The sequence below is a fragment of the Eubalaena glacialis genome, chromosome 1 (genome assembly GCF_028564815.1).
Source record: "Eubalaena glacialis isolate mEubGla1 chromosome 1, mEubGla1.1.hap2.+ XY, whole genome shotgun sequence".
NCBI lineage: Eukaryota > Metazoa > Chordata > Mammalia > Artiodactyla > Balaenidae > Eubalaena > Eubalaena glacialis.
In genome coordinates, this window is record NC_083716.1 from 232,140,816 (window position 1) to 232,156,051 (window position 15,236).

The window sequence follows — 15,236 nt, forward strand, 5'->3', positions numbered from 1 at the left end:
CTAAACTATAAGTTAGCTGTGTATAAAATAGTTCTCCTTGCATATCACCAGTAATTAGTTACTCTTTTACAGTTTTTTTTAATATTAAAATATTTTATATTGGAAGCGAGTTTGGAATGAATAGCATTCTTCCATCAGGCTGGTATCATATCTCAATGGCATCTAATAAAGAAATAAATTACTCTTTCTCTCAAATAAATGATACATGAGTTTTCTAGATCCTACTGTTAAAATATGGGTTTTGTTGTGTGTATGACTGTGAATTTCACTGGTTTAGGGCTGTTAAAATAAAGTTAGCTTACTGGATTTCAGTAATACAATAATTTTCATTCTTGTTTGTTTGGCAGAGTCCAGAGCCCAAGGACCAGACTTTGAAAATGATTAAAATTCTAAGTGGTGAAATGGCTATTGAGTTACATTTGCAGTTTTTAATACGAAACAATAACACAGATCTCATGATTCTAAAAAACACAAAGGTAGGAAATTCATCTGTAATGGAGGCCTTTTTCTTATATTTATTTATTTCTTTAATAAGTACTTATATTTATTTCCTATTAAATAATTTGTTGCATTTTATTCCTGATCAAGGAAATAAGTATTTTTAAAAAAATAACCATGGGAGAAATGCTTGATCTTGTTGAAGAAGAAAGGGAATTAATACTGATTGAGCTCCTGTTTTTTGTGCTAGTCTCTCATTGGGAAGTTTAGTGGCTTTTTTTTTTTTTTTAGTCCCACTTTTTTAAGGTAGCTTTTATTTGGATGTATACATGTGGCATTTGGACAAATACCACAATCAGAACATTAATACAGGTTATTTGTGTGTTTGTTTTTCCCACTGAACTGCAAACTCCTTGAGAATAGGGGTTCTTACCTTGATATTGTAACCTTTGTTGAGATATTGATCCTAACAATTATTAATTTTAATTTTTGAACAGATTATCTATTCATCTGGTTCAAAAAATGTTTTAATATAAAAAGATACATAGTACAAAAAATCTTCCTGCCTTGCCTGTGTTATTTACCCAGTATCCTTTCCCAAAGTCATTTATTCATTTTTTATTGTCATATACTATTCCATTACTAAGCAGTTGTTTGATTGAGGCATATGTAATCATGCTTCTCCAGACTTTCAAAATAATTTTTACAGATGGCAAAAAGAATAATATAATTTGCATTTATGGCAATTTTCTGATGTTTATCTTTATAATGCAGTCTCATTAAAAATAAACAAAATAACTTTGGTGATTGCCAGAGTTACAGTGCCAGAAGAGGTGCAGCATTGCTCCTCAGGTTACCCCAATACTTTGGAGACCTTGAGCAAGATACTGAAGAGAAATGGCAAACTATTCAGAAACCAAAAATTAGAAAATCTGCTGCGTAAATTCCTACCTAAAATCTACTACTGACCTCAAGTTAAGACCACAAATAAAACTTTGTTTGACTTGCTTGTTTTTTATAAGCTAGCTATTTAATGTTTATGAAAGAAATATCCAAGATTCGTATGTTAAATACCAGTTCAGTTTATTCATGTTTTCACCGCAAAACAGGGCCTCTTAACTGTGTGTGTTCACGTGCAAGCTTGCGTTTGTATGAATACTTTGCTAATATTAAAAATCTGTATTTGTTTTTGTAGGATGCAGTAAGGAACTCTGTGTGTCACACAGCAACTGTTATAGCAAACTCTTTTATGCACTGTGGGACTACCAGTGACCAGTTTCTTAGGTAAATATGCTTGTAGTTTCCCACTTTGGTTTAAAATTGTCTTTGACAGAGACTCTGTTGACATTGTCACATGGATGTGGGAAACTTTCCCTGCCTGACAGTCCTGAATTTTAAATTCTACTTTTCTATTTTATAAATTTTTTTAATTGCATATGCCTACTTGTTTTGAGGTAAAATTAATTTTCTTTATTAGTTGCCTTGAATATAGGTTTTTGAATGAAATACATTAAGCTTAGAAATTTGATACAGTTTTGCTTTTGTTCATAGTGGAATTACATGTCATGCATTTTTTAAAAGTCCTCAAAATATTAACAACTTAGGAGGTAAAATGGAATCATCAGTAACTTGAGATCCATAAAGTAAAATGATTTGTAACAGTTCAAGGTGAACATTTTAATGCTTTGACATTAGCATTATAAAAAGCTTTATGGAATTCATTTCAGTAGTGTTGCTGAATTTCCTTTTCTTACAGAGATAACTTGGAATGGTTAGCCAGAGCCACTAACTGGGCAAAATTTACAGCCACGGCCAGTTTGGGTGTAATTCATAAGGTAATATATACCGATCACTGTGAGCAGGCATCAGAACAGAAGCAATTTTCCTGGAGTTAAGAAAAAAACTAAAGTTTACTATAATTCATTGACAGGTACATTTTGTTAAATTGGATCAGTCCTCATACAGGGAAGGATAAAGTAAAGAAGAAATGTGTGTTTGTTTTTTTTTTATAAAAAGTGGAAATCTTTTTCCTGTGAAGACTAGCTAAGACATTTCTCAAAATGAATTGAAATAAGTTATTTGCATTGTCTAAGATGAATTTGGGGAACTGTTATAAAACAAGGAGGGGATGGGAATTGCAGCATTTGTTTCTAACCAGGATGTGACTGGGTCATATAAAGTCTGTCTTCTTGTGTGAGTGATAAAGTTGCTTAGGAGAGAGCCCCACTTCCCCCTTCACTCTGGAGAAAAAGCAATAATCATAGAAAATGTTACATCTTCTTTTCTCTAACTTTCCTTTACTGACACCTTTGTGGTGGCTCAAATTTACAGGGTCATGAGAAGGAAGCATTACAGTTAATGGCAACATATCTTCCCAAGGACACCTCTCCAGGATCAGCCTATCAGGAAGGTGGAGGTCTCTATGCACTAGGTCTCATTCATGCCAATCATGGTGGTGATATAATTGACTATCTGCTTAACCAGCTTAAGAATGCCAGCAATGATGTAAGTATTAGAATGGAAAAATGAATTCCCATTACTTAAGAGTCCAGGGACACATTATATTTGCCGAATTATTTTAGTGAATAGAAATTTTGTAGGATTCCCAAACCAGTACTGTTCTCATTGAATCTTTTCTTTCTTTCTTTATTTGGTTGCGTGGGTCTTAGTTGTGGCAGGTGGGCTCCTTAGTTGTGGCTTGTGGGCTCCTTAGTTATGGCTGGCCAGCTCCTTAGTTGCAGCATATGGGCTCCTCAGTTGTGGCATACAAACTCTTAGTTGTGGCATGCATGTGGGATCTAGTTCCCTGACCAGGGATCGAACGCGGGCCCCCTGCATTGGGAGCATGGAGTCTTAACCACTGCACCACCAGGGAAGTCCCTAGAATCTTTTCTTTTGAAGGTAGTTTCCTCTCCTTCTCCATAAGCTAAAATTGTGCTTCTCAGTCCTTTAAACCTTGTGTGTGAGGAGCAAAATAAAGTACCAGATATTTACATTGATAAAATATGTGCTGTATTCCCACACTTCAGAGTCTTGTTATGTTATATAAGTGACTTTAGTGATCATTTAGCCTAATTCTATTATTTTTCAGGAAACTAAAGCCCAAAGAAATTGCATGTACTCTTTTGGGAATCAGAATTCTTGCTTGTTTGATCTTTGATGATTTTTTAAATGTAACTCTTTTGGAAAAACTTACTAAGCAGCCCTGTTCTTTTTTTAAGGAACCTTGACACATAGGATTTTAGACTTTAACTTTTATGTTAGTCTCTTTTAGAAGGCTATTGGGAGAGTAGCTAAGTGAGCCAGAAAATTCTGTCCTACTTCAGTGAAAAGACTGAGGCCAGTAGGAAGGTCTTTCTCAGCTAATAAGCTCCCTATCCACAAATCATATAGTTTATACATATCTCTACCTCATTTCCTCTGTTGGTCTCAGGTAAAAATTTTCTTGTCAGATAAAACTTTTTGGTTACCAGCAGTAAAACCCTCTGCTTAAACAAGGAGTTTATTGGAAGTAGCTTATTTAATTAAAGGAAAGGCTGATGAACCAGTTCTCACAAAGGTTAAGGGCAGGGCAGTTCTGGGAATCTAGATAACAGGAACTAATGGGATCATCTCTTCAGGGCACTGCTGTCAGGGTGAATGAACTTGAAATGTTTTTGGTCCTTGGGTCATTCCACCTAAGAAAGATTAAAATTCCAGAGGAGCATCTGATTGGCCTGTCTTGGGTCACAGGCCCACACTTCTGCTAGGGGAAGATGGGAGCTTATTTTAAGTGGTGGTCCCACCAAGACACGAACCAGTGGGGAGGAATATTCCCCAAGCAGGAATGGGGTGCTGTCACCAATAAGAGGATACTGTACATTCAAAAGTAACAGATCACCACAAAAGTGTTCTTCAAATAAAGACTAACTTTTGGTCTTGACACCATTTTCTCCCACTTTATTCATAACCATGAAGTTATGAAGAAACTTTTTTCTCCTCTATCTTCAGTTTCCTTCTATGCTGCCTCCCTCAGTCCACAAGCATCTTCAGGTCTCACCTATCCTAAAAAAATCTTTCCTCACCACTTGCTTCTCCCTTTTAGTTGTTGTCATCTTTCTCCTCCCCTTCTCATGTAAATTTATTAAAAGAGAGCTGTACTGTCTCCACTTTCATTTTTTTCATTTCCTTCTCAACTCACTATTATTTTGCTATTTTGCATCAGCAAGCAGCATTCTTTTGAAACTGAAATTGGTGAGATTACCACTGGCCCTCTGTATCCTTTGATCATACTTCCTAGGCCAGCTGCTTTCCATGCCTAATATCACAGTGTATTTTGAAATTTGAATGAAAGCTTGGATTTTAAGTGCAGTGTACCAAATAAATGGAGCCCATCCTTTTTCTTTAGATTGTTCGACATGGTGGCAGTCTGGGCCTTGGTTTGGCTGCCATGGGGACTGCACGCCAGGATGTGTATGATTTGCTAAAAACAAACCTTTATCAGGATGATGCTGTGACAGGTAAGTGATTCTTTCCAAAGATGACAAACTCTAGGATTAATTAATGTAACTGTAATATTTGTTTTCTACCTATATTTTGTGGTCTCTTAAAAATCTAATAGATTTCTCTATTTGCCCCATTTATCAAACTCATCTTATAAAAATATGTTTTGTGATATATAGGCTTTTTAAAATGGTATATCTTGTGTGTATGTCTGTATAACTGACTTTTATAAATAGAAGTTTATTAGAGTGATCTGCTTGTATCCTGGGGCTGTCTATACTGCTTGGTGATAATGTAGAAAAAATATTGCCATAATGTCTCCTTTGAAATCACTGTAGGATTTGGTAGTGTATCCTATCAAGATTTAAAAGGAAAATAGCTGTAAATATATGGATGTACTTCCACATAAACTATTCTTCTTTATATCTGATGACTTGAAAAAATGCTCTCAGAAGCTAGTGGTTGTTTTGATAGTTGATGCTAATAGTTAGCACTTCCAATAGGATATGTTTTATTTACTTTACATACATGACTCTTACTCTTTAATGTTTTGCTTTTCACTCACTAGGGGAAGCAGCTGGCCTGGCCCTAGGTTTGGTTATGTTGGGCTCTAAAAATGCCCAGGCTATTGAGGACATGGTTGGCTATGCACAGGAAACTCAACATGAGAAGATTCTACGTGGTCTTGCAGTTGGCATAGCATTAGTGATGTACGGGAGGATGGAAGAGGCTGATGCTCTCATTGAATCTCTCTGCCGTGATAAGGTGAGATCACATATTATTCATCCTTTTTTCCCTGCATTTCCTCACCCTCTGGTTATTATATCCAGCATTTACAGAAACACTTAACCTTTACTGGAAATTATCTCTATTCCTATCAGAACTCTTAGGCACATTTGTTGATAAAACTTCTCAAAAGATATATAAAGCCTAATAGAATTTAGGAAAGAAAAACACTGATTAAAAGAGGTGAGCAGGGCTAATTTGAGAATTTTAAATTTAATCAAGACTTCAGTGATTTTCAAATAAGCAGATTTAGAAAAGTTCTTTAGAAATATATAAGTTGATTTCTTTTAGAAATAATGTTTTGGGGATGATTTCATAATCATTTAATAAGATATAAAGTTTACTTCATTGTTTTTTCATCAAGAAACAGTGCCAATCTCTATACTTATTTATTTGGGTGAGATTTTTTTCCTTTGCCTTTTGTTTTGTTTTTACAGTGGTATTGTATATGGTAGGTAGTCAGTGGTAAACGGTACTGTCCTCTGTAATCTGATAAAAACATCCACTGCTATAGTTTGTTGATAAAACCACTAATTATTTTGCTCAACTGTCAGACTCCGTATCTCTTCCACTCAATGCTCAGTGCCCAAGAATTAAGTGGTAAGGTAAAAGCAAGTTAGAATGTAGAATTAGAAGCAAGCTTCTTTGTTGTTTGACAAATGGAAGTTGAGAATCTTAGGGCAGTGAGTGTTGGTATTGGGCTTGAGTTTATACTTTCTAAAAAGTGTGAGGCAGCATAGGCATGTTGCACAGAATATTGGGAATTAAAAGCAGTTAACTACTACCATATTAGAGTCTTTTAATTCTCCATTTGTTTAGAGAACTGCCAACCACAAAATGGTGCTCCTTGAGTTCATCATTTCTTACCTAAAACCAACTCCCCTGATGGATGAAACTAAGCCTGTAGAAGTTACTATCTGAAATAAGTTGATGATTGACATTGAATTATTTCTTAGGATCCAATTCTTCGACGATCTGGAATGTATACCGTGGCCATGGCTTATTGTGGTTCAGGTAACAACAAAGCTATTCGCCGCCTGCTACACGTTGCTGTAAGTACTCTGACCTTTCTTGGATAGACATGGAAGAGAAAGTTTGCAGGCGGACACTAAATGTGCTGATGACTGCACACCCACACCACATAACTACCACCAGCGGCCCCAGGTTCAGATTCTCATTCATGGAGCACAGTCAGCCGTAACCTAGCGCCAGGTTCACTTAGCTTTTCAGAAGGATACAGGAAAGGATAACAGTGTGTCTATTTGAATGAAAGTCCTTAAAGTCATTTAGGGGCAACTTCTGAAACTCTATTCCAAGGGGCACCCTCATTTATAAGGGACAAGACCGTGTGAATGGATCCAGGAACTTGGACGTGCACTAGAACACAGCAGGGAATGACTCGGAGTCTTTGGCATCATTGAGCTTACAGCATCGTGGGGAATACAGATGCCAGAACAAATTAATACAAGTGTAATGAGAGTTACAACACAGAAAATTCAAACTGCGTAATCAGCTGCTCCCTTTAAGGAACATGATATGTCTTCCCGTCTGCAAATAAATTGTAAAGCATTCGTCTAGGACTTAAACACACCTCAGGAGAATTGTTCCTGGGTATTTCATATTTATTGTTATGATCGTGTATGGAATTTTCCTCCCATTACATTTTCTGCCAGGTTATTATTGGTGTAAAACAAAAGCTATTGATTTTTATAGATTTATTTTGTAAACTGGACACCTTATTAAACTCTTTTATTGTGCTTAAAAAAAAAAAGACCATGTGATTGTGTGCAGCCACCCCAGGTAGGGAAATCTAATGAACAATAGGAATGACTTCTTTTTACAGCCTGTGAAGTTAGCTTCCAGGTACCCCTAAGGGACATGCTCTATGACAAGAGACACGTTGCACAGGAAAGCCAATGCCCATGTTTTCCAACAGGCTTTTTCCACTCAGAGTCACCCAATCCAGGTACAGTTTTTCAGTGATAAATAATGTTGCCTGATAACACAGTGGACGTTCCATATGTCTTAACCCAGTAGGTTTCTACCATCTTGGTGCTGGGAGATGGTAGACCCAAGGTCATCTTCCCATGCAGAAAGGGTTTAGAGCTATTATTATTTCTTTCTTCCTAGAAATATTCACATTGACACAATATTTATTAATAATTTATTACTTATCAGTGCAGCATGTGGTATGTTATAGATGGTTGTATTTTGCTTGAGTTAGGACATATGGTTTTGAAAACAACATTGAAGTAATGGTTAGATTTTCAACGTGGCCCACAAAAGCTATGGTAGAGCTGAAATAGTCTTTACAAGTAGCCCTGCATCTTAAACTTCACCAAACTATAAAGGCTTCTAAGCCTTGAAATGAAGAAATTCTCAGATGAATTTTTCTTAATTGGGGTAAGACATTCTAATAGAGGAATACAGTAGTCCCCCCTTACCCACAGAGTATATGTTCCAAGACCCCCAGGGGATGCCTGAAACCACGGATAGTACATATACTATGTTTTTTCATATACATACATACATACATACATACATACCTGTAATAAAGTTTAACTTATAAATTAGGCACAGTAAGAGAATACCTGAATTGCAGCATCACTACTCCTGTGCTTTGGGGCCATTATTAGGTAAAATAAAGGTTATTTGAATATAAGCACTGCAATACCGCATCGATCTGATAACTGAGAGGGCTACTATGTGACTAGTGTGTGGATAGCATATACAACTTGGATACACTGAACAAAGGGATGATTTACATCCCAGGCGGGACAGAGTGGGATGGCGTGAGATTTCATTACAATACTCAGAATGACATGCAATTTAAAACTTATGAATTGTTTATTTCTGGAATTTTCCATTTAATAAATATTCAAACCACAGTTGACTGTGGGTAACTGAAACTGCTGAAAGTGAAACCATGAATTAGGGAGGTGGCTACAGTAATATGCTAATGAGATCTAGTTTACATTTAAATGATGTGGGCCTCTCATATCAGTTTATTCTAGTAATGTAATGAACGTAGTAATAGGATGCATGTAGTATAATGTAATTATCCTTGAAATTTTTTCCTAGGTAAGTGATGTTAACGACGATGTCAGGAGGGCAGCAGTAGAATCACTTGGGTTCATTCTCTTCAGGTAATAATTTCTAACTTCTGATTCTATTTATATTCCATTTCTATTTGTAGTTAGTAATTAAACAGAAACTAAATATCTGAGGAAGCATATCTAGGTTAGAGTGAGGACCATATAACAATAAAGTTAGTACTGTTCCTCTGAAAAAGAAGCCAGTATGTTTTGAGAGTCTGAGATGCTCTTTGAGAAGCAGTAGTCCTCTTCCCATGTATATTGGTAATTCATATGGGGTGCTATCTCTCACACAGACTTGCAGAGTTCTTGAAGCTCTTTAATGAGAGTGAAAGGTATTAGGTTTTGTTTAAATGCAAAAGAGTGAAAAATTTGCAGATTTGGAGATGCCCTTGGCATTATAGTATGGTTGTGATTTAGAGGACACACTCTGAAACCAGTCTGCCAGGATTGAATCTTGGCCCTGTCACTTACTAGCTGAGTGACTTTGGGCTTGTTACTTAGCGTCTTTGAACTTCGGATTCCTAAGGGTATAGTAATAGTACCTAAGACTGTTTTTTGACAGTTAAGTGAATTACTATGTCTAAAGCCCTTGGAACAGTATTTGGCACTAGTAAGTGCTATTCAAGTGTGTATGAGTAGTGGCAATTGTAATAGTTAGTGGTGGTAGATGCAGTAGTACTTCTTACAATAGTTCTTCTCTCCAATCTCATATACACTGTTTCTTTTCACTGAGGTACTTTATCTTAAAATGCAACATAGGAAAATTAAAAGTATTTCTTTCAGCTCGTTTTTGGGCACTGCTTATTAGAGTTTACTTGTGATGAAATTACACAGTAAAATAAGTTCTGAAGGTACATGTAAGATGAGTTTCATGTACTTTTAATCTTTGGTATAGGTATATATATGTATTTTTTTTCCAACAAATATTTACTCAACATCCACTGTGAACTGGTTAGAGGACCTTCTCTAAGATGCAAGATAGGAAGTTACTGCAGGCACTAAATATTTTTTTCCTATTGTGGATAAAAATGTTGAATAAAACAGCAAAGCACACATCCATATAGCATGTTAATAGGTTTCTCCTTACACCAGTCAGTTTTGTTGAATGAGGTTGTTGAACAAAATACTAATCTCCTTCACTGTATTACCTCTAACCCTCATTTGTCTAACTTGTTCACAAAGACGCTAGAGAACTTTCACTAAATCCTAAAGACGTAGTATTTATACAGATCTACTAGTCTGGTACCTCTAAAACAGATTATGTGGTTAATTGGTTATTATTGTTTTTAGTAAATTCATAGAAGTATCACGTGTTCATTGATTCCTTTTCTGAGATCTGATAAAACCTATTTGTGTTAAGCTATTCCACATTTTTTCAAAAGATCTACAACAGACTCCATAGTTTAAATTTCTTGAGTCCTATCTCTTTTTGAACATTGGAATATTTAGCTACATACAGTCCTTTTGTATCTTTTTTTTTTTTTTAAGGGAACGTTATTTATTTATTTATTTATTTTGGCTGTGTTGGGTCTTCGTTTCTGTGCGAGGGCTTTCTCTAGTTGCGACGAGCAGGGGGCCACTCTTCATCACAGTGCGCGGGCCTCTCACTGTCGCGGCCTCTCTTGTTGCGGAGCACAAGCTCCAGACGCGCAGGCTCAGTAGTTGTGGCTCACGGGCCTAATTGCTCCGCAGCATGTGGGATCTTCCCAGACCAGGGCTCGAACCCGTGTCCCCTGCATTGGCAGGCAGATTCTCAACCGCAGATTCTCAACCACTGCGCCACCAGGGAATCCCAGTCCTTTTGTATCTTTGCCATTTCTGTTTTTGCTCAGATTTGTCAACAGTGGTTCTACAATTATATTCACAAGTTCTGTTTCAGGGAAGTGATTCATTTAGCTTAGAGACTTGAACTCATTTAAGGCACCCAGTCTCTTCACCTGTTTTGCATTTTGATCAGTATTAACAACATTACCTTCTATCTTTCTGGTCTAAAAAGCATTCTCCTGAGACAAAAGATGGAAGCAAAATAGAAGTTGAATAGTTCTGTTTCCTTCCTGTCATCTTTGGCATATCATTCTAGCCAACCTGTGATGCTAACCTTTCCTTATTTTTGTGCTAGAGTTTAGACACAGTTGAAAACCAGAAACAAATGGTTTTATTATTGCTATTCAGGGAGGTTTTTTTTTAATTCTTATTGGAAAACTAGATAATTTGTATATGGAAACTATATTCTTCTAGGTGTACCCTTAGTAACTATTGGCCTGTATAAAGAATCCTACTCATGATGGTCTCTTCCTTTGTTTTATCTATTCATTGTCGGCTGCTAACTGTTCCTATTAGTCACTTTATATTTTATATCATATAAATCAGTCACCTAGTGTGTGTATTCTGCCACACAGGAAGTTGAGCTTTCGTGAAAACTGTTTTTCTTCCATTTTTAACCTGACAGTGCTTTGCTCTCTAATTATCAAAATTCATTTCTGCCCTTCTATTTACTGTAGCTTACACATGTGCTCAATTCCCAGTTTCAGCAGCAGATGTCTTCCATGAGCTGCTTTTAGGCTTTGCTAAGATCTCTACTACTTATGATACTCAGATCCAGCTAATGAGTTGTTTATGTGCTCATTATTTCTAAGGGACCATTCAGAGTTCTGTTGCTGTTGTTGTTTTTTTCTTCATAATATGATTCTTATAAGAAGTAGAAACTGGAAAAGATTTTAGAGATAACTTTGTCTAAAACTTCATGGATGAAGAAAATTAAATGTAATCAACTTGTCTAAGGAGGTGCAGTTAAAACCAAGTTCTCTGATTTTAGATTGTTGTCAATTCCCTGGAGTGATAATTTTTAAAGGTGAAAAAAACCTTAGAAATAAAACAGTATTCCCATTTTTTTTAAAGAGAAGAAAATTGAATTCCAAAATTGTTAACAAAACTTGCTGTTGTCATAGAGCTGAATGGTAGAACAGAAATTCAAAACAGGTCTCAGGATAGACCAATGCTTTCTCTACCATGCCTTTCCTTCAGAGCGCCTTCTTTCTGAGTGGCTCTGATAGAACATTTTTATTCTCAAATTTCCTTATTAAGTTTAATATTTGGAAAGTTTCTGTCCTGTATCCTAAGAATTAGTAAATGTTTTCTGATGTGTCATCGGTTGCTTTCTTAGTGTGCTCCATTTTATCATTTCTTCCCTTTTAAATGTCACTTTTAAAATAACCACAGACATTTGGCCCCCTTGAATTGTGTTTTAAGGATTTATTTCTTCTTAATTTTTAAAACTTCTTTTAAAGTGTACTTATTGGACACAAATACTGAAAACATATCAGTAAACACGTATTTGTACTTCAGCAACTAAGGTGAAATTGTCTTTGTAAGAAACTAAAAATTTTAATGTATATTATCTCCTTTATTCTTAGGATAGTCCAGGGAGTTGTAGTATTTTCACTATTTCTTTCTCCTGGTATTTGTGGGTTATATGTTCATAATCTATATGATAAAAATAGAAAATTAAATTGAAAAACATTCTTGCCAAGTTGAAATGAACCTAGTGTATTTTTTATCCAACAATTAGGTGATTCGTGGGTCCATTGTTATTAGTCTAGTCAGCAGATTTATTATCACAACTCTGTACAGTACTGTGCTTGGCACTGACTGAAAACTCAGTTGGAATTGAACAATCTGAATTATTTCATCTTCACATCGGAAAGGAAAATGAAGAAAGAGGCTAATAGAAGTATTAGTTTTTATATACTTGTTAAAATTAAGTTGCTATAATGGTGAACAAGTTGATGGTCTGATATAGACCTTTCTTAAAATTAGATAATCTTCAATATCCGTAGTCATCTTTGCTATGACTTAAGCTTACAATATAACACTAAATATTTCTCAATTTATACATTAATTTACTTGCAGATATGGATGGATCTCACAAGATCAGAGGGAGATTCTTGGTGCAGATATTTTTTAGACCACGAAAATGGTTTCTTGAATAGAAATGTGTTGCATCATCATAGATCCTTAGCATTTGAAGGAATCCTAGCAATCAAATAGTTACCACCAAATGCATAAATTATCTTTACAATATCTCCATTCACAATTTTATATCAATTTGGTACATATTCTCTGTGTGCTGTTTTCTGTTTCTGCCTCAGTGTCTGGATGCTGTAACTTCCTTGTTTTTTCAATTCTTCCTTCTATCTGCATCTTTGTTTTCGCCTCGCATTCAATTAACAATAAATATGGAATAGAGTGAAAAAATTTTTTTTCAAAATTATTCTTCTAAATAGGTACAGTCTATTCCTTTTCTTTGAAGGTAGGACTATTAAAGAGAGTCCCTTTGTTGCCATAGCGGTGGTTAACTTCGAGATTTGCTTTTAAATACAGACTTCCTTAAAATATTTTAAAATAGAAATATCAGTTATGTATCAAAATGCTAAAAATTTTGTACTTTGTTGTACTTTTTCAGGAATAGTTTATATTGGAGTTGTATTTCTTTTTCTAGAATCTTCTGGAAATACTAGAATGATCTCTCATTAGCTCTCAGCTAACTGTAAGCAAGGAATTTTTTTTCAGGAATTGAAGCTGAACAGTTTAAAGGTCTTATAGTTAATTCTGTAGGTGTGCATATGTTTAAGCACATACACAAATTTGAAGTCAGTATAGAGCATGTGGGAAGATATTCCTTCTAATCTAGATTGTCTGGGGATAGAGCTTTGCCAGTAAGATTGCCATCTCTAGTATTTAAATTTTCTGAAACAATTTTATATGCCATCAGATACCTAAGACACAGTTTGGAATACTGTTGGAGTGATATCTGAAAACTTAATCTCTGACTTGGCAAGAATGTAAATCTTAACATACGCCAAACACTTCATATTAGAGACTGGAACCAAAATAGATAAGAATGATTTTTTTTTTTTTTTAAGGAACGTAAATTATTTTGCCTCTTATTCGAGATAACCCACCCCCTTTTTTTTTTTAACATCTTTATTGGAGTATAATTGCTCTACAATGTTGTGTTAGTCTCTGCTGTATAACAAAGTGAATCAGTTTTACATATACCTATATCCCCATATCTCCTTCCTCTTGTGTCTCCCTCCCACCCTCCCTATCCCACCCCTCTAGGTGGACACAAAGCACCGAGCTGATCTCCCTGTGCTATGCGGCTGCTTCCCACTAGCTAGCTATTTTACATTTGGTAGTGTATATATATGTCCATGCCACTCTCTCACTTCATCCCAGCTTACCCTTCCCCCTTCCTGTGTCCTCAAGTCCATTCTCTATGTCTGCATCTTTATTCCTGTCCTGCCCCTAGGTTCTGCAGAACCATTTTTTTTTTAGATTCCATATATATGTGTTAGCATATGGTATTTGTTTTTCTCTTTCTGACTTCACTCTGTATGACAGTCTCTAGGTCCATCCACCTCACTACAGATAACTCAGTTTCGTTTCTTTTTATGGCTGAGTAATATTCCATTGTATATATATACCACATCTTCTTTATCCATTCATCTGTCGATGGACACTTAGGTTGCTTCCATGTCCTGGCTATTGTAAATAGAGCTGCAATGAACATTGTGGTACATGACTCCTTTTGAATTATGGTTTTCTCAGGGTATATGCCCAGTAGTCGGATTGCTGGGTAGTATGGTAGTTCTACTTTTAGTTTTTTAAGGAACCTTCATACTGTTCTCCATAGTGGCTGTATCAATTTACATTCCCACCAACAGTGCAAGAGGTTTCCCTTTTCTCCACACCCTCTCCAGCATTTATTGTTTGTAGTTTTTTTGATGATGGCCATTCTGACTGGTGTGAGGTGATACCTCATTGTAGTTTTGATTTGTATTTCTCTAATGATTAGTGATGTTAAGCATCCTTTCATGCGGAGATAACCCACCCTTAACACTGCTGAAAAAAGAGTTGTGGCAAAAATGCCTAAAGTTTTAATGATTTAGGAGTTAAATTTGTAAGGTATACTCTTTCTGGCAGATGACGTAGAGCCCATAAGATCTGTAATAGAACCATGTTCTAGGAAAGGATTCTGCCATTTGAATTTTATATACCTGGTTCCCTTATGCTGAGTGAGCTTCTCCATAGCCAGCATATTTCTTGTGATAATTTTCTTAAACTGTGTTGCCTGGAAGGGAGCAAGGATGGAGCAATAATAGGTTGAGGCATAAGAATGGGTCAACCTGGGGCTTCCCTGGTGGTGCAGTGGTTGAGAATCCACCTGCCAATGCAGGGGACACGGGTTCGAGCCCTGGTCTGGGAAGATCCCACAAGCCGCGGAGCAACTGGGCCCATGAGCCACAACTACTGAGCCTGCGCGTCTGGAGCCTGTGCTCCACAACAAGAGAGGCCGCGATAGTGAGAGGCCCGTGCACTGTGATGAAGAGTGGCCCCCGCTCGCCGCAACTAGAGAAAGCCCTCGCACAG

General features: G+C 36.3%; 1 protein-coding gene across 1 annotated transcript in view; it reads left to right on the forward strand.

The window, feature by feature from the left end:
• PSMD1 (proteasome 26S subunit, non-ATPase 1) overlaps window positions 1–15,236 on the forward strand; it is a 106,303-nt gene that overhangs the window by 17,510 nt on the left and 73,557 nt on the right. Inside the window, exons 9-16 of the mRNA XM_061188366.1 lie at window positions 348–476; window positions 1,634–1,722; window positions 2,195–2,273; window positions 2,770–2,943; window positions 4,826–4,937; window positions 5,489–5,685; window positions 6,663–6,758; window positions 8,788–8,852. Of these exons, the coding sequence (XP_061044349.1) occupies window positions 348–476; window positions 1,634–1,722; window positions 2,195–2,273; window positions 2,770–2,943; window positions 4,826–4,937; window positions 5,489–5,685; window positions 6,663–6,758; window positions 8,788–8,852 (941 nt within the window). The remainder of the gene's footprint in view (window positions 1–347; window positions 477–1,633; window positions 1,723–2,194; window positions 2,274–2,769; window positions 2,944–4,825; window positions 4,938–5,488; window positions 5,686–6,662; window positions 6,759–8,787; window positions 8,853–15,236) is intronic.